This window comes from Perognathus longimembris, chromosome 1 (assembly GCF_023159225.1).
Source record: "Perognathus longimembris pacificus isolate PPM17 chromosome 1, ASM2315922v1, whole genome shotgun sequence".
In the NCBI taxonomy this organism is placed as follows: Eukaryota; Metazoa; Chordata; class Mammalia; order Rodentia; family Heteromyidae; genus Perognathus; species Perognathus longimembris.
Genome location: NC_063161.1, coordinates 162,996,814 through 163,016,038, shown reverse-complemented (window position 1 = coordinate 163,016,038; position 19,225 = coordinate 162,996,814). Strand labels below are relative to the sequence as shown.

The window sequence follows — 19,225 nt, the reverse complement described above, 5'->3', positions numbered from 1 at the left end:
ATTTCCCTAATGATGCTGAATACCTTTTTCATATGCTTAGTTTTTGTTTTTTTGTTTTTTTGAGGATGGGGATAGTTACAGTCCTTTGCCCATTTCTTTTTTTTTTTTTTGCCAGTCCTGGGCCTTGGACTCAGGGCCTGAGCACTGTCCCTGGCTTCTTCCCGCTCAAGGCTAGCACTCTGCCGCTTGAGCCACAGCACCGCTTCTGGCGGTTTTCTGTATATGTGGTGCTGGGGAATCGAACCTAGGGCCTCGTGTATCCGAGGCAGGCACTCTTGCCACTAGGCCATATCCCCAGCCCTGCCCATTTCTTAATTAGTTTGGCTGGTTTTTTTTTTTGTTGTTGACCATTGTTTTGATATTAATAATATATATTATAATATTAATAATATATATTATAGAATTCAAAGGCTTGGGCATTGTCCCAGAGCTTTTGTGTTCAACGTGCTAGAACTCTACCACTTGAGCCACACCTCCATTTCCAGATTTTCTGGTGGTAAATTGGAAATAAAGAATTTCATGCGCTTTCCTGCCTGGGCTGGCTTTGAACCATAATCCTGAGACCTCAGCCTCTTGGGTAGCCAGGATTACAAGTGTGAGCCACCTGCATCCAGCCTGACTTGGCAATCTTTTATTTAATGTCTTTCAACCTGTTGATAATGTCCTTTAATGTATAAAGTTCTTGTGATTTTAGTGTTAATCTCAAATTCCTTTGTTAAATATCAGGTCAAAAACATCTACCACATATACTTTCTTTCTAGAGTTTTATGCTTTTAGTTCTTCCATTTAAATATTTGACTAATTTTGAGGTTTGTTTTGTTAATTTTCTCTGTGTGTGTGTGTGTGCACGCGCGCGTGCAGCACGCTACTCCTGCAGCTTGAACTTAGGGCTTAAGTACTGTTCCTGAGTTTTTTTTACCTTTCACCCAGGTCTGGGGACTAATCATTGCTAGACTATGTCATTTCCCCAGTGCTTCTAGTCAGGCAAGCAAAAGCTTGCCAACAGACATGCAGGTCAGGCCCTCTGGCTGGAATGATGCACCTCTCCAGGGATGAGGGGAACCTATAGCCCTGCCATAATCACAGGCAAACCTGCTCTAGGCTACAGCAGAGTGCACAGCATAGGACCCTGGGGCCAGGCTTATATCCAATAGATTGCCTCTATGCATTACATACAACCATGCACCTCTCAAAGGCCATTCCATTGCCAGAGCAGGTCTAAGGGCTGCTTCCCTGGGCCCAGCTAAAGGGACATGTGAGTGCAGCAGAAACTGCCCTGACTGAATTGGAGAGGAGACATCTAATGGCTTACATGTCTGGCTCGGACATTTGGGTCTGACTCCATTTTGTCCTGGAGTGATAGTACCAGCTGCTTCCATGTGCGGCCAACCTGCGGGATCCTTCCAACTCTGACAAATGCAGTGTACATTGTCTCCTACACACAGCCCCCAGGCCCACACAGGGCAAATACTGACCCTCAGCTTCCTGAGGACAGGAAAATGGAGAAACATGTCTAAGTGTGATTGCTCACCAAGGCAGAGTTAACGAGAGCAGACTGGGTATGGTGACTGGCCAGAGGTTGCCAGAGGAGTGGCCTGTACAAAGGGGGGAGGTGAGCACAGCAGGCAGGTCAGCCTCACAACAATGTCTCCAGCCTTCTTTTTACTCCACATTTTGTGTTGGTGGCTTTGTTCCTCAAAATTTTGTACACACACAGTCATCCAAGAGCTTGTTAAAACTCAGATTCCTGGATCTCTCTCCCAGAGATCCAGATAAAGAAATCTGTTGGCTCAGGAATCTGCATTTCTAATCAGCACTCAAGTAGTGTTCATACACACATAGGTTGCTAGACTAAACCCTGAAGCAGGGGCCTAGGGGGTCCTACAGCAAGAACAGAGAGTAACTCATTTTCAACTCTAACCCAGAAGTCTGTGAAGCATCTCAACTGATCTCTATCTAACTCACGTCTGTAGCTCTCCATGTTTCCCATCTCAGGCTGAGGGCCACATTCATCACACAAAAAACTCTAAGGTATTGCTTGCTTCTTTGGGAGAGAGAGAGTAGGAGAGGTTCTGGTACTGGAGCTTAAACTCAGAACTTGGGCACCGACCATTAGCTTTTTTACTCAAGGCTGATACTCTACCACTTGAGCCACAGCTCCACTTCTGGCTTTTTGCTGGTTAACAGGAAATAAGAGTCTCATGGACTTTCCTGCTTGGGCTGGCTTTGAATCTAAATCCTTGGATCTCAACTTCTTGAATAGCTAGGATTACAAGCATGAGCCACTGGCACCAAGCTCATAGCTTGCTTTTTTTTCTTTTTTCCTTGTGCGCGCGCGTGTGTGTGTGTGGGGGGGTACATGTACTTGTACATGTACTCATGCTGGTGCTGTCCTAGAGCTCTTTTGCTTAAGGCTAATGCTTTACCACTTGAACTGTATCCCCACTTCTGGCTTTTGGGAAAATTGGAGTTTAGAGTCATCGCCTGGGCTAGCTTTAAACCATAATCCTCAGATTTCAGCCTCCTGAGTAGCTAGGATTACAGGTGTGATCCACCAGTACCCAGCTTATTATTATTATTGCTGGTACTAGGGTATGAACTCAGGCCTCATGCTTGCTAGACAGAACCTTCCACTTTAGCCACATACTCTGTTTTCTTTTACATTTATTTGTTTTGCTCTAGTTTTTTTTTTTTTTTTTCAGGTAGGGTCTCATATTTTTGCTTAGGCCCAGCCTTAGTGATGTGTGACCACCATTCCCAGTCTCACAATCTTTCCACCCAGACTAGCCTTGAACCATGACCCATCCTCTTGCTTTCTTCCTCCCAAATAGCTGGATTTGCAGGTATTGAGCTGTAGTGCCTAATCCTAGTGCATGGCTGTCTTTTCTATTTCTCAATCAGGTCAGCTCTACCTTTAAAATAAAGTCCACTTAAAAAAAATGGCTGCTTGGGAAGCTGAGATAGAGGTAAGTATGGTTGGCAAAATGTTTGAGAGACTCATTCTCTACCAATAGCTTATCATAGTGTTATGCATCTATTGTCTAAGCTATTTAGGAGGCTGAGATTAGGAGAATCACAGTTCAAGGATAGCCCATGGGAGGAAGGGGGAGTTCATGAGACCCCATCATCCTCAACTGATAGCTGAGTGTGGTGGTTCATGCCTATCAGCCCAGCTATGGCAGGAAGATACAGGAGACCTGTATCTCAAAAATAACCAGAATATGGCCTAGAACATGACCCAAGTGGTAGAGTACCTGCCTAACAAGCACAAAGACTTGTGTTCAAACTCTAATACTGCCAAATACAATCTCAATGACACTTTGCTTCTCTAGACCAGCATCACACTAATGGCATCTCTACTCAAACTGCAAGGAAGCCTGAGTCACACTATCAATTGTCAGCAAATCCTGTAACATCCCTGCTCAAAGCTTCCACTGACCTGGGGAAAGACACAAACTCCTGAGATATAGCCCATCCACCTCTATACCCTATTCTCACTAATGCCCCAAGTGTGTGGCCCCAGGCTCAGTGCTGTGTCTTCTACCATATCCCTGGGAGCTCAGTGGTGGTCTTCACCCTGTCACCACATCCCTAGAGGCTTAATGTTGCATCTTCTGCCACCACATCCCTGGGGGCTCAGTGCTGTGTCTTTACCATCAGTCACCACATTCCCAGAAGCCAGACCCTGAGGGCATGGCCTCTAGAAGCCTTACTAAGCCTTTTATGCAAGTCAAAGCCAAGCACAGAAGAGCTCATTCCCAAGTGGGTACTTTCTAGGGTTAACAAGGCTATTAGTACTGGGGACAACAGGATCAATTTGTTCTATAGCATGGGTCCAAGTCAGAAACCAACAGGAAATGCGAGGCTTTGAGATGAGCCAAGACAGCAGGTATTAGCATAACAACCAACACTTACCAGAAAGGAACAAAGGAAGATGAAGGAGACGAAGTAAAAGTAGGCAAAGTCACTTCCACACTCACTGGCGTTGGCATATGGGTCGCAGGCCCGGTTGGCTAGACAAGACAGCATGATTTCATGCCAGGCCTCCCCTGTGGCACTTCTGAGAAGAAGGGCAAGAGCTGTGAGCACACAAATGAAGGCACAGAGGGGAGTCTCCAGTAACACCCAGAACTCTGGCCATCCCAGAATCATGCCAGCTAAACACTGGGACACCCTAGCTCTGGTCACCTCGCTTCTGTGCTCCCACATAGGTTTCAGGTGGATTTGTTCTTCAAAAGACATACAAAGTAGACAATGATTGACAGCACTAGGCTCTAAAAGCAGTCAGCTGCACTGGAGGCCAGCACCACAGTGACATACCTTGCAGACACAAGAAGCTCCCATGAACTCCTAGCTCATTTCAGACATGTCATACCCAATCTTCCATCAGACACAGTGGTTCTGCTTCTCCAGACACTCAAGCCATAAATTCTGGCATCACCCTTGTCTCCACATCAACATCCCGTCCACCATCTCAACTACCTTCAGGACATAGCAGACTCCAGCCCTCTGCCCTCCCTGCCTGCTCTGAAAGTACCTACCTGATTTTCCTCCTCCTTACCTGCTCTGACAGTGCCTAATTGACCCCCCATCTACACCTGGGGTGCAAGTCAGTCTTGTCACTTCACTTCTCAAGACCCTCTCATGCCTCCTCTCTCTCATCAGAGAAGCCCAAATTCACACACATAACCCTGGATCCAGGGGCCTGACTATACTCTTTTCTGAACCTTATTCCCCTCTGCCCTCTGCCCCTTCAGCCTAACTCTCACACTAGCCACTGATCTTCAATCAGCTAGGGGACCTATCCTACTCTCTGCAGCCCCCTGGGACCTCCTATGTGTAGCCAGCCCCACATGGGAACAGGGACCACTGGCTGCTGATGACATCAGGAGCAAGGGACCTCCTTAAGGCCTGCTTCTCAGGCCTGAGCAAGCCTGACTGATGGAACACTCCCGCGGATGCAAACCACAGTGCAACATCACAAGTTAGCCTCATGTCTTTCTGGCACAGGGTAAGGTATGAATCTAACAGCTGAAGCCCAGGGAAACAACACAGTTTGGGGGAAAATGTACATCTGAAGGTACCTCTCTATGCAAAAACAAGAGTCATGGGCCACAGCTATGGCTCAAGCACAATTGTTTCTGCCTGCTTAGCAAGTGCAAAGCTCTGAGGTCAATCCCAGTATCACACAAACATAAACACACACACACACACACACACACACAAATATAGAACACACCAAATTTAGGGTTGGGAGTGTAACTCAAGTGGTAGAGTGCCCACTTAGTAAGCACAAGGCCTTGAAGGCTTCAGTAGGAAGGAAGGAAGGAAGGAAGGAAGGAAGGAAGGAAGGAAGGAAGGAAGGAAGGAAGGAAGGAAGGAAGGAAGGAAGTCAAGGAATGTTCTATAGACAGCCTGGCAAAGTGGGTCTGAGTGTCAGATTACCTACCTCCCAGGTAACTACGTAAACCTGAAGTGTATCTGAAGGCAGGGCATGGAGAGGAGGGGTACCTAGGGCTGGTCTTGCAAGAGATTGATGAGTTTCATAAAGGAATAAATATAGTGACACCTCAAGGAACTCCAAGGCATGGTCTGGGAATCAGACTACATTGTAAATCTCTATAAAGAGTTATTTCCCTCTGTTCTAGGATCATGGGTGTCAAAATAAAGACTAAGCTGGACACTGGTGGCTTATATCTGTAATCCTACTTGGGAGACTGAAATCTGAGGATCCTCATTTGAAGCCAGCCGAGGCAGAAAAGCCCATGAGACTCTTAAATCTAATTTCCCATCAAAACCCCAGAAGCCAAGCTGTGGCTCAAGAGGAAAAGTGCTAGCCTTGAGGAAAAAAAAAAAAAAAAAGCTGAGGGATTGTGCCCAGGCCCAAGACCAGGCCAAAAACAAAGAGAAAAGAAGAGAGAGACAGACAGACAGACAGACAGAGAGAGAGAGAGAGAGACAGAGAGAGAGAGAGGAAGGAGGAGGAGGAGGAGGAGGAGGAGGAGGAAGAGGAGGAAGGAGGAGGAGGAAGAGGAGGAGGAGGAGGGAGGAAGGGAGGGAGGGAAAGAGGGAAGGAGGGATGAAGGAAGAAGAAGGAAGGAAGGAAGGAAAAAAGAAGACAAAGGAGGAGGCAGGGAAATACAGTCATTGCTCCCTCTTGCCCCCACATTCACTTTCATGCCAGGAAGGTGGATGTCCAGTCTATACAGGATGACCCTGCCCAGGGACAGCAGTGATTGCTGAGCTTTCTCATGAGTGCACCTCTGCAGAGGGACAGGGTCTGAGGGTCCCTTGCCCTTGCCCTTACATTACACCTGTTGCCCTGCTGACTATATCCTGGAACCTGGGCAACTTCAACTCCTATGACAGAGGACAGAGGGTGGAGGCACATTCAGACCACTAGATTCAACCAGTTGAGTCCTTCAGGACACAGAACAGCCACAGCTGTCAACAGCAGTTGGCATTGCTATCCAGCTTTTCCTTCACCCAACAATCCCAGTGAGAACATGGAAAACTTGAGGCCACCACATTAGAAGAGAACCTGCCAGGCACCTCCTGTCCTCCCAGACTGCAGCCTTCCTGGATGCATTTCGACTGCCACTGGGGAGCAGAAATAATGTGGAAACCAGCCTGACCCAGGGATCCTAGGTTCCTTCCCTTAGAGGCTTCTTTTCCATCTGTTTTGGGACCAGAGTAGACATCAAGTACTTTGGAAAGGAAGAGCAGAGAAGGGAAGAACTAGAAAGGCCTACAGAGGAGGATCCAGTATGATCTGGTGGTTGGGAGTAGTTCCCATCAATGGCACCCACCCTCCTAAATGAACAGTGGACAGCCTGTGTTGACATACCTGAACAATAGCATCAAGGCTTGTAGAAACGTCCGGAAGTTGTTGTGCCGGTTGATGCTGGTGTCATCATCAAGGGCAATGTTCCCAAAGACCTGAGATGAAGAACACTAGAGTATGGACACTGCTGGTCCCAGGCTGTGGTTGGCAGACCACAGGCAGGCAAGACAGGGTCTAGGTGCAGTGTGGGGAACACCACAAGGGACAAGAGTTGATAGGAGATGTGGTTTTCAGCTCAGGAAACCTCTATTAGCACCACACATCTATATCCCACATCTCAGTACAAGCAACTCCAGCTCTGAGCTGCTCCCAGACCCAAGTGTGAGTGACCAGGACAAATGAAACCAAGCATTGCTATATGTGAGACGGGAAGCATTCAAGTCACGCTTATCAACAATTCCAAAGCAGTAATCATGTTGGCAACAGCTTTGATAGATCACGGGAACATTTCTTTTGAAACCTCTGTGCAAATAACACAGTGGACTTTCTACCCACTCCAAATGATTTCCTTCAGTGTAAGAAATAAAAATGAGTCAAGAGCCATACTCGGCCTAAAATCTTTAATCTAGCTGAAAATCTGTAAACTATCACATTTCCACAAAGATCCATAAGATACATGCTCTTATTTATCAACTGACCAAAGCAATATTTTGCACATATATATCGTTGTTGTTGTTTTAAACAAAAATCTCAAAAATGTTTAAATCAAGAGAACTTTTCAGTCAGAAATAAAAGTATTAGAAAACAATTAAAGGTTAACATCCTGACACCTTTCATCACAAACTAAAACATAGTATCTCTCCATTTGCCACTGTTGGGAAGTGGCCAAGGTTTACTGGTTCTTTATCTTTTAAGTAATTTTCCCATGTAGTTAATACAATACTCTTTACCAACATCAAGAAAATGTAAGAAATAGTCAAGTGCAGTGACCTGATGAGATCCTGCTTATACTCCAGGCAGGGTTTCCTCAAGAGCATGTGACCTCCTAGAAAGGATAGGGACAGCTGCCCTTCAGACTGGCTTCAGGTCAAGAAAATAGTCTAATATTAGGCCACTTGGCACCATGCAGATCTGGTCCATGTACCAACATGTACCTCAACCCCTAAGAACAGTGCAGTGTAGCTTACTGGAGAGCTGGGAGTGACCACAAGGCTGGACTTTGGGAGCCTCACTTTGTGGTGTGTCCATGTCCTCCTCTGGAGAGAAGTATTGCTGAGGATGAAGTTCACTCAATGCTTACACCAGGGTCTGGCTCACAGCCAACATTCAATAATAAGTCAGCTTGCTATGACCATTTAATGACTGCGACAGACCTTTATGCCCCAGTGCACAAGAGCCCCATGCTCAACCCCACCTGGGAAGATGGCACCCACCTGCATGCCGATGATGGCGTAGATGAAGAACAGCATGGCAATGAGAAGACACACGTAGGGCAGCGCCTGGAGACACACAGGCATATCAGCTCCAGAGCATCTGCAGCCACACAGACCTCAACCTAGCCCAGTTCCACCCCACTGACCACTAAGCCCCTCAACCAAGCAACTGGCTTTGTTTCTCCATCAGTGAATTGGGGAAATAAAACCTACCTCAGAGTTTCTGTGGGCATTAACAAGACAATCTATTTGACACCCAAAACACCCTTATAAACTGCAACAGGACGAGTCCCAACCATGAGATTTACACAACCTGCCCCCACTCAGCCAGACAGTAGGGGCTGCTTGGCAGAGGCCAGAGAAGCCTGGTGAAGGAAACAAAACAGAAGCCAGCAGGTGCAGGTGCTAACCTACCCACCCACCTTGAAGGACTGAACGAAGGTCCATAGCAGAATGCGGATGGTATAACCCTGCCGGAGCAGCTTGATAAGTCGTGCAGCTCTGAAGAGGCGAAGGAAGCTCAGGTTGATGAAATTGTTCTGCAAAGAAGGGGGATTGTTCTCTGATCTTCAGAAGTCCCTACCTCCAAAAGTGCAGGCAAGCTGCTTCCACCCACACACAACCTCTCCCCAAGTCTCTGTGACCCCAAAGAAAATTGGTTAAAAAGAAATCAATATAGTCACTGTTTCACAGCCTAAGCAACAACTGGCCACCAGAAAACCTTCCAAAAGAAAAGCTTGTCATTGCAAGTTATTTGTCATGCAGCAAATCAGGAAAAAAACTCTTCTACTTTAGGACTACTACCAGTCTCAACAAGTGAGAGACAGAGCCTTTCTGAAGCAGCTTCCTGCTTCCAGGTGGTGCTGGGAGATCACCTGTAAGACTCCACCTCTTACAGGGCATGGAAAAGCTCTCTAGATACTGGGCATGAGGACTTCCTCTCCTGTAGGACCCCTGCCTGGGTCTAGGGAAGCCACTGACTGCCTGAGACCCTAGCTGGCCTTCTTGGGGGCTGTTTCAGGTCTTATCTGTCATTCACAGAAGGGACAGGTTGTCCTGCTGTTCTTGGTATAGAAGCCATCTGTTTCGCCCATAGTCCACAGGTCTCTGCTCTAGAGAACTCAGGATGCCTACTGATGCTCTCTCATCCAAGGGCTTAAAACCAAACACAAAGGTGAAGTGATGAATATTAGACTCCATAGTTTACCTGGGAGTGAGGCTTCCCCAGGCCCCAGGTACCTTGAATTATTAGGAAGCCCATTTCAGGAAATCTGGATCTAAGAACATGTCCATGCATAGGTGGCTGTGCCTGCGGAGCCAGGTGCTTTCTGACTCTTTGCACACACACTGAGAACAGCTTCCTGTCATTTGGTATTTTTAAATATGCAAGCAGCTCAGGCTTAAATGTGTTTGTGTTGTCAGATTCACTCACCAAATAAAGAGAAAAGAGAACACAGATGTAGGATGAGAGCAGAACAGGAAAGCACATACATGCAGAGAGGCACTGGAAGCCTGGGCAGACATTTCAAGGCCACATGACATGGCTGGGTGAGGCATTCAGTGGAGGGCTGGGTGTTACTCTTAACATCCAAGGATGATGACCCAATCAATACTTAAGGGACACTGCTGTTCTGTCCACAGCTTCCATTCTCAGGAACAGGTTTTATGGTTCCCACCGGGGAAACAGGGATTGATTCTCAGGCAGGGTGCTGGAATCCTGGAAGTGAGACCAATTCTGAACAAAACCCAGAAAAGTCAATGGACACAGGGACCCAACTATGTCCATATCAGTAAGGACACAGAAGTTGGCCTCAGGAGATGGCATGTATACAGCTAATTCCTGCAGCTCCCTAACCTGCTTGGGCCAAGGAAGGAGGTTCTCAGTGATAGGACAGGCCACTCTTGGCCAAAAGCACACACAGATGAGCCCACAAGACTAGGCATTGTATGGGGTATGATACTGTGTCTGATGTAATAATGACAGAGTAAGGTGGGGAGCAAGTGCCTGGCCTCCTCAGAGGCACCACTTTGAAACTGCTGGGTACATGGACTATTATAATACATACTTGTCCCACCTCTCAAAGCAGTCTGCACTCAAGCAGCTGGCACCAATAAGACTCCATGAAAACTGGGGGGAAATAAAGGCTCTGTGGTAAGAAAGAGGGGAATGAAAAGGAACTGGGTAGGTGGAAAGGCATTATAAAGAACAACAGCTCATCTAAATCCCTTTTTTGAGAAAATGCAAAACCCAGCCATGGTCACCTCTGCTTTTGTTGAGACCAGGTTTTCATGCCTCCTCCCAGGTTTCATTTTCTGGGTTCAGTAAAGTACTCAGGAGAGGGTGAGGGTGGCAATACACAGGCAGTCCTAGATTGCTGTGAAGACAGATGGTAATGACATCCACAGATGCCCAAGCACAGAGTGAAAGGCCAGGTGCCATCATGCCAGTCACATGCAGGATGGCAGGGGACAGCAAGCACACAGCTATACACCATGCACTGTCACCTCTGGCCTCAGCCAGTGCCTTGGATATGGACATGCCTGTCCAGTCTATTCAGGATCCATGATTTCTGCTGCACAGGAAGTTAGCTACATTGACTTCCAGTCCTATCCTGTTCATGTTGGCACCTCACTCTGAGTCACAGGCATTCCCAATGTGAGGATGGCTTACCTCAAAGAGACAGTTGTCCCTAACTTTTTTAGCATTAAACTCCTTGCCAACATCCTGGAGACATCAAAAGTATCTATGCTATGGTATCAAAGGAATAACTGATCTAGAAGTATGCTGAGTACTTTGAGACATCCTTTCACAAGTGCAGATGACCATCCAAAACCATGCACATAGTATCCAAGGCCAATGCAGGTTTTCTTCTGAATGTACCTGGGCATTCAGCCTAGACCTATGGACATCTGCTAGCCAGGTGCTATACCAGGGATGAGGTCCTGCATTCCTAAACAGCTTTTTTGCTTTCATGCTAATGGGTCTGATGGATCAAGGAGAAAAAAAATGTGTGTATACAGATCATCTGTGCTATGAAATGGAGGACAGGGAACACGTGAGCAAGAAGGGTTGCCTAGATTTAGCTGAAGTCTACTTAGACAGTACATCCTTGGGCATTTCTAGAGCATCAGTTAGGGTCTTCTCAGAACCCAAGCTTTCCATTCTATTTGTACAACCTTGTTTGATAAACATTTACCCCTTGCAATAGGAATCCCAAATGCTGGCTCCTTTAGATGATTTTTCCATAGCCACAGATGATGCTAAGTTTCTGGAAAACACCCTTACTCTCCTCTCTAACTTCCTGAGTACCTAGAAGAGATACAATTGCACCTGCACTTTGCAATAGAACTGTATAGGAGCACTGGATCAATGATATGCAAATGACATGGATGAGGAGCCCTGCCTTCTGATATAACAGACCCCTCCTTTATTCAAGCTCTGCCCAACTGCCATCTAAATCACAGAAGCCCAATCTCAAAACATTTCCCTGGGACTCACATGTGATCCACTTAAGGTAGGGCTTCTCCAGGAAAGGCAGATGTGACAGAGGTCTTTACCAGAGGCCACCTGGGCAAAGATGAGCCTTCTCTCTGTGTTAGCATGGTGGGGTTATAGCAGAGGGGAAGGGACTGTGCAACAGAAACCACAGGCTCTCAGGAACCAAAACCAATCTCATCCTACAAAGCCTCTCAAGTTGGGCTCAGTCTGGGCAGGAGAATCTGCCTTAGGCATTGCTCATCACCCACGTCAAGAACCCCACCTACAATCCTTGGTCTCAAATTCAAACAGCTCCTAGGTGGTCCTAAGGAGCCTCTGTGGGACCCTGGAAACTGGGAAGAGAGCACAGGAGGCCAGAGGTGGGTGCAACAGAATATAGCTCACACCTCAGAGGGTAGTGGGCAGGAGTCCCAGAAACAAGAAATCAGGATAAGAGCAGGCAGAGCAAGAAAGAACTGTTTATAAAGTCATGAAACCAACCGTTTCCTATATGTGATGTTTTCATGGATGGGTATTTGCATATTATTTACAAATTGGGGTGGTTTGAGCAGCAGGTGCGCAACATACAGACGGAGACATGGGTTTTCGCAGTGTATGTTGGTTGAATGGCGTGAATCAGCAGGTAGGTTAAAGGTAAATCAAGAACAAAAACAGAAAACAAAAGAGAAAATGAGTCATCAACACAAGCAAAACTCAAATTCTGAATACTTAGCTAAAATTTTTAGGGTTTTGATAAACCACATGTATTTTTCTTAAAATGCATCAATTCAGAGTTAATTTTGAAATCCATATGTTATGCAGACAGAGTGGCATTCATTTGCATTCTTACTTGTAATGCAAATCCAAAGATGATTCATGAACACTTATTTTTTTTTTTATTTCTAGGCAAAGAAATCAATGTCAGTTTAAACATGGGTGGAGCCCTATCTCTAGGGACCCTTGCAACTAAAACCATTGCTCTATTTCCATTTTTAAGTTGGGAATGAAAACTGACACTCATATTTTTTGCCTAAGAAAAAAAACTGCATTAGCAAAGTAAACATGAAGTGGCTCCACATGAAAAATAAACAAACAAACAACAACAACCCACATGAGACTTTCATCTTTTCTCCTCCAGGCAGATCATAACAGATGACTTGTGGCCAATGGTTTGAATGCTCAGCTTTCAAACAGTCTCTTGTCTCCCCCTACCCCCCCCCCCCCGCCCCGCCACTCCCCCACTGCTGTGCACCAAGGCTTGAAGAGGCTGGAAAAGAATGCTTTCTTCAAGTCAAACCCAGCACCTTGCTTCAAGTCAAACTGCCCTGGCTGACCACACAGAGGTAAAGGAGAAGAATGTCAGGTTGTTTGGGCTGCTGCCTCTGCCTGGAGCACACCTCTACATGTATGTGCTAACAGCCAGTGCCCTGACTGTACCCTTCCTCTTAGGCCCTTAGCAGTCAGGAGTCCAAGCACCTGTCTTGGAAAAGAGACATACACGTGCAAAAATCCCACAAAGTTACCATTAACACTACAAAAGTCATGTTTGAGTCACTTTGTCTGGGTTAGTAAACATTCCTGTTTCCACAATGCAGTCCAGCTTGCTCTGCAGAAACAATATGGAGACTAATATTTCTGGGAGAGCACTAACACCTGGGAGAAGTCACAATACCAGGTGCTGGTAAAACAAAACAGCCTTGGCTTCTCTGTCTAAATGGAAGAGTTCAGGTTTTCTGCCTGTAATACTCACATCATTAACACTGCAAAACTAAAAAAAAAAGTATAAAAAATAAAACAAATATCAGTATATTCATCACCCAGCTTACAAAACAGAGCATCACCATTACGTCTGAAGTCCTTTCAGTACCCCATCCTGGTCTCTGGATGTACCAGCCATCCTTAACCCTTTTTACTAATTCCTTGACCTTATATTTTACCACAAATTCATAAGATACATTGTATAATTGTCTATTCTTAGCCTTTACAATGGTAGCTTGTACAAAACCTCTTTTGACTTGTAATAACTTGATTTGGACAGTGAACACTTTCTGAGAAGCACTCATACCAATGTGGATATCATTTTTGTATTTGCACTGTAATTTTCACCACATTAATACATCTGTTGACACAGTCTATTGCTAACAGGCATCGTTTAGATGTCTCAGTGTTGATTACCATGAATAAATAATACCTCTAGGAATATCCAAGTAAGATGCTGACTTGGAGGTATGAACATCACCAACTTTTCTAGACACATCTCAACTATGTGACAAAGTTTTGGGCAACCCACCTTTCTGTCAATATTGGCATTGTTAGAATGGCATCATTCTAACAATTTCTCTAGCTACAATGCAGTTGAGCATATTGTCCTATGTAACTTGGCAATGTATGTTTTCTATTCAGTAAAAAAAGCCAATCCTCCCTTCTGTTCATTTAGGTTTTGTTGTTGTTTTTGTTCATTGTTTTTTGTACTGGGGCTAGAACTCAGGACCTTGCATTCTTGCTTAGCTTTTTTGCTCATGGCCCCACATCCACCTGTGCTGTTTTGGGTTTTTGTTTTGTTTTGTTTTGGCTGGCTAAATGGAGGTAAGAGTCTCTCAGACTTTCTGGTCCGAGCTAACTCCAAACTGAGACCCTCAGATCTTAGCCTTCTGAGTAGTTACAATTACAAACATGATCCAACTTCATTTTGGTTCTTTTGTTTGTTTTTTACTGACTCACAGAAGAGACTTGTGTATTCTAGACAATAACTTTTGCTAGTTGCTTGGAAACCCTCCCTGTCTCACTTTCGTCATGCCTTCATAGTCTCTTCAGCTATTTCCTGAGGTGTGGATAGAATAAGCCGCGTAGGAACCTGCACTTGAGCACAATCCCACAAACACCTCACCTGTGTCCCTCAGCCTAACAGCATTGGTGGCCAGAGCCTGCTTGGCTGGCACACATGCACTCCAAGGATTTAGTCACTTTACAGGTTGACCCTTGATGCAGGCCTTAACCCCATGCAATTCAGAAGTAAAAATCCAGGCTGGGAATATGGCCTAGTGGCAAGAGTGCTTGCCTCATGTACATGAAGCCCTGGGTTCGATTCCCCAGCACCACATATATAGAAAATGGCCAGAAGTGGAGCTGTGGCTCAAGTGGCAGAGTGCTAGCCTGGAGCAAAAAGAAGCCAGGGACAGTGTTCAGGCCCTGAGTCCAAGGCCCAGGACTGGCAAAAAAAAAAAAAAAAAAAGAAGTAAAAATCCCTCCACAGAAACATTGGAGGAAACCTAACCTGTTTTAAATGCACTTGGGGATGATTCAAATCCATACACATCCTGACTTGGCTCAAGATGTGGCATTTCTCACTCTTGTCTTATCCTCAAGTATATCCCAGTTCTTCTTAAGAAATAACTTCTTAATTTGTTTCCAGATTAACATGCTCCACTCAAGAAATGTTGGTTTATGATTCAAATTCTTGGAAGTCTGTTGAAATGAGTTTATTTCCTAGCACTTATGTCAATTCTAGTTACAATAATGTGTTTGATAAGAATACCTCTAGATAAAGAGATATATGCATCATGTGTGCCAAATCCATAGGAATTTATATTTTAATTCTTACTGTATTTGGTGTATGTTGTTGAAAACATACACATTAGACATTGGCTGTTACCATCAAGTTCCAGATAATCATAAGGACATCAGCCTAGAAGACCTTAGGAGCCACCTTTTCTCTAAGAAAAGTATCTGCCAACATAATACCTGAGCCTAGATCCACCTCTGGAGAGGTGGCTGTGAATATAGTAAGGCCTAAGGACATGCTGATGGGAAAAACCTCAAGAAGAGTCACTTTGGAGCCCTGATGCAGGATAGGAAATGTTACTTACCGCAATTTCTGTTACTAAAATATCAGTGATACTTCCCAACACAGTGACAAAGTCGAATACATTCCAGGCATCTCGGAAGTAGTTCTACAGAAAAAGAGGGCAGTCAGTGCTGTGGGCTGACAAGGTCTCATCTAGGCAAGGAGATGTGGATGCCAGCTCCCAACAAGAAGGGAGAGAGGTAATGGATGCTCAACACAAGGCTAGTGACAATTGGCTGAGCAGAACTGAGCCATGTGTTCAGAAAGGAGGGTTCTGGAACTGCCTGCCTACCAGGACTGAGGCTGGAGCAGGACTCAGGCAGCTAAGAGTGTCAAAGCAGCCTTCCCCTGAAGCCTCATGGTGTTGTGTTGGGGGCTTGGGGAATTTGTGGTTCCAAATTGTGAGGCCCCAAGCTTGCCCAATAAAGGGGGAACCCAAATGAAGATCACTAAAAGGCAAAGAGTTAGTTGAGGCACATACCAGCATCCCAAAGGCGATGATCTTCAGTACGCATTCCATAGAGAACATGGATGTGAATACGATGTTCAGGCATTTCAGCATCAGCTCATACTCGTAGGGTGCATCATAGAACTGCCCAGGGAATGAGTACTGTTGTCCGAGGGCACAACACCCCAAGATGCCCTACCTGGGACCACTGTGGGTCTCTATGCACACAGAACACCGACAGAACTCCACATTTGCCCACACCCAGGACATTCCTCCCTGCTCTTCCCTGAACCTGCCCTTCCCAGACCTTCTTATTGTCTCAGCCACAGACAAAAGAGGGAAGAGGATTCCACAGGCATTCTGTGCTAGCCAGGACAAAAGACCACTATAGCGTTGGAACGTGCCAGCAAGAAGGAGGATGCTGTCCACCCAGCCTCAAAACTGGACCCTAACCCTCAGCAGGTGCCAGTCCTTCATTGGGGTGGGCCCCACATACCTTCATCATCAGCACTACTGTGTTGAGGGCTATCATTGCCATGATGAAGTACTCGAAGGGAGGTGAGACCACAAATGTCCATGTCTTATACTGGAACGACTGCTTGTTTTGGGGCATGTACCGTGTCAGGGGCTTGGCGCTGATGGCAAAGTCAATGCAAGCCCTCTGCATGGGGAAAAGGAGCATCATCAACTTAGGGTGGGCCAATCCCACAGTGCCTACTGCACGTGGTACCATCTACCCACTCAGAGGCACAGAAGCAGTGGGGCCTTTTCTAAGTAGGCTCAACAGAGCAAATGTGGTCTCCATCTACAGAAAAAAAGGAGACTCTGACTGTGAAGCCCATGAGCAACGCATGTACAGAAAGAAAGCCTAGTAGTCAGTTCCACCCACAGAGCTGATCCCAGGAGCCCATGGTACATCTACCTACCTCATTCTTTTCCAGGCTGCACTCCGACATCACTTTGTCCCCCTGCTCCTGGAAGGTGATGATAATCAAGGCCACAAAGATGTTGACAAAGAAGAAGGGGAAGACAACGAAGTAGACCACATAGAAGATGGACAGCTCCATGCGGAACCCAGGGCTCGGTCCCTGCTCCTCATAGGTGGCATCAACAGAGTGTTTCAACACCCTGTCCAAGAGGAGAGCAAACATTAAGAGAGCTTCCCAGGGAGCTCAGGGCTTGCACCACAGAGCGGTCATAAGTGTGCTCTACGCCTGGGTCCCACAATGCTGAGGGAAGGAAGGCCAACCTCAGGGCACCCTGCTCTGTCTGGCCTAACCAGCCACAACAAGCAGAAGAGACACTCACAAGGGCCACCCCTCTCCTGTGGACACCGTGAACAGTGTCAGCAGGGCCCAGAGTACGTTGTCATAGTGGAAGTCATATTTCTTCCATTGCCTTGGTTGGGCTTCCACTTCCTCTTTTTCATAATCCAAATACTGACCCCTGGGAATGGAAACATTAGAGAAGACAAAGGTTAAAGATAAAAGAGTCCAAATAATCATGTATATTTGGGCAGTAGATTTTTGAAAAGGGTACTAGTACCATTCTATGTGTAGTACCATTTAACAGATGGCACCAGCACAAGTGAATTTCCTGTCATTCTGGATGCAGAAGAACAAACTTAAGGACTTTTACCTCTTTCCATATATAAATACAACCCAAAATGGACAAAAGACCTAAATATAGGTGCTAAAATTTTTATATAAGCCATTAAAAGGGATGGGAGGAAAACGTGGGAGAGAGGGAGGGAAAGGGTGACATTGTCCAAAATGAAATGTACTCCTTACCTGATGTATATAACTGTAACCCCTCTGTAAATCACTTTTAATAATAATTGAAAATTGTTCACTATAGTCAAGATATGGAATCAACCTAGATGCCCCTCAGTGGAAGAATGGATCAAGAAAATGCGGTATATATACACAATGGGAATCTATGCTTCTATCAAAAGAATGATATTGCCTCGTTCGTTAGGAAATAGAAAGATTTGGAAAAAAATATCTATCAAGCAGAGTAAGCCAGGGCCCAAAAAACATAAGTTGCACAGTTTCCCTCATCTGTAGTAATTAGAATATGCCTAAAAATCTGTGAGTAAACACAATGGATAGTAAAAGACAAAAATGTACACTTTGACATGATAAATTGAACAGGATACATTAAACATTCACACAGTGAGAGCAAAGGAGGATATTCTTAGAAGATCACAAAGGCTCAAAAGCTATATGGGAATATGGTCTAATAGTAGAGTGCTCCCTTCATATACATGAAGCCCTGGGTTCGATTCCTCAGCACCACATATCTAGAAAAAGCCAGAAGTGGCGCTGTGGCTCAAGAGGTAGAGTGCTAGCCTGTTGGGGATTTAGTTTGGCCTTAAGGGGGGAGGGGCGACAGAGCTCCCAAGATGCTGCCCTTCCCCTAGCCCTGGGTCAGTGTAGGAGCTAGCCACTCCCACCTTCCAGCCTCAACCGGAAGAGAAGCAAGTGGTCCCCGCCTCTTGGCTCAGCCACGTGTCTAATGGCAGAGGCCGGCCCTTGGGGGATTGTGGTTCCCGCCCACAGAGGAAGTTTTAAGACATCACCCAATGGGCAGCCCAGCTCAGCTAATGAGTTAGTCACCCCAAGTCTCTCCCCTTCCGCCATTGTCACTGTAATAAATTCTTCTGCCCTCTGGGAGGCTGAGACTCATGGACCATCAAATACGTCTCCCTGATGCCTCTCTCCACCGTTCCTGACACATGAGGGGACCGGGGAGGGGGGTATCGGCAACCTTTCCTCAGCTTAGCGTAATCCATAAGAACACACTTTGTTCCTTCCGTGGGCGGGAGATTAAAGCCGAGTGTTCTTTCATAGCTTGGAATTTGGGCATCTCCTCTGGAGAAGTGGGGAGAAGGGTCGCAAACCACGGCACTAGCCTTGAGCAAAAAGAAACCAGAGACAGTGCTCAGGTCCTGAGTTCAAGCCCCAGGACTGGCAAAAAAAAAAAAAACTACAAAAAAATGATGCTTATTGAAATGAACTCCATGAAATGGAAATATTAGAAGTTTTTCATTTCAATTTTTGTGGGTTTTTTTTCTGTTTTTCCCCTTTGTTGCTGTTTTTTTTTTTAATTTTTATTTCTGTGCCTTATGTGTAAGTTTATCTGATTTGGGAGGGTAGGGGAAAGCACAGAAATGGTGGGACAAAGGGTGAACTAATTCATCAGCATCACTAGACACTATGTTGAAAATGAACTATAC

General features: G+C 45.7%; 1 protein-coding gene across 1 annotated transcript in view; it reads right to left on the bottom strand.

Annotated features, from left to right (window-relative positions):
• The window catches only part of Cacna1b (calcium voltage-gated channel subunit alpha1 B), a 165,556-nt gene that overhangs the window by 23,962 nt on the left and 122,369 nt on the right, over nt 1-19,225 (bottom strand). The window contains exons 28-37 of the mRNA XM_048347216.1: nt 17,296-17,433; nt 16,914-17,115; nt 16,484-16,648; nt 16,021-16,131; nt 15,562-15,645; nt 12,197-12,202; nt 8,640-8,756; nt 8,218-8,283; nt 6,848-6,939; nt 3,916-4,060 (exon numbers count right to left, since the gene is read on the bottom strand). Coding sequence (XP_048203173.1) covers nt 3,916-4,060; nt 6,848-6,939; nt 8,218-8,283; nt 8,640-8,756; nt 12,197-12,202; nt 15,562-15,645; nt 16,021-16,131; nt 16,484-16,648; nt 16,914-17,115; nt 17,296-17,433 — 1,126 coding nt within the window. The remainder of the gene's footprint in view (nt 1-3,915; nt 4,061-6,847; nt 6,940-8,217; nt 8,284-8,639; nt 8,757-12,196; nt 12,203-15,561; nt 15,646-16,020; nt 16,132-16,483; nt 16,649-16,913; nt 17,116-17,295; nt 17,434-19,225) is intronic.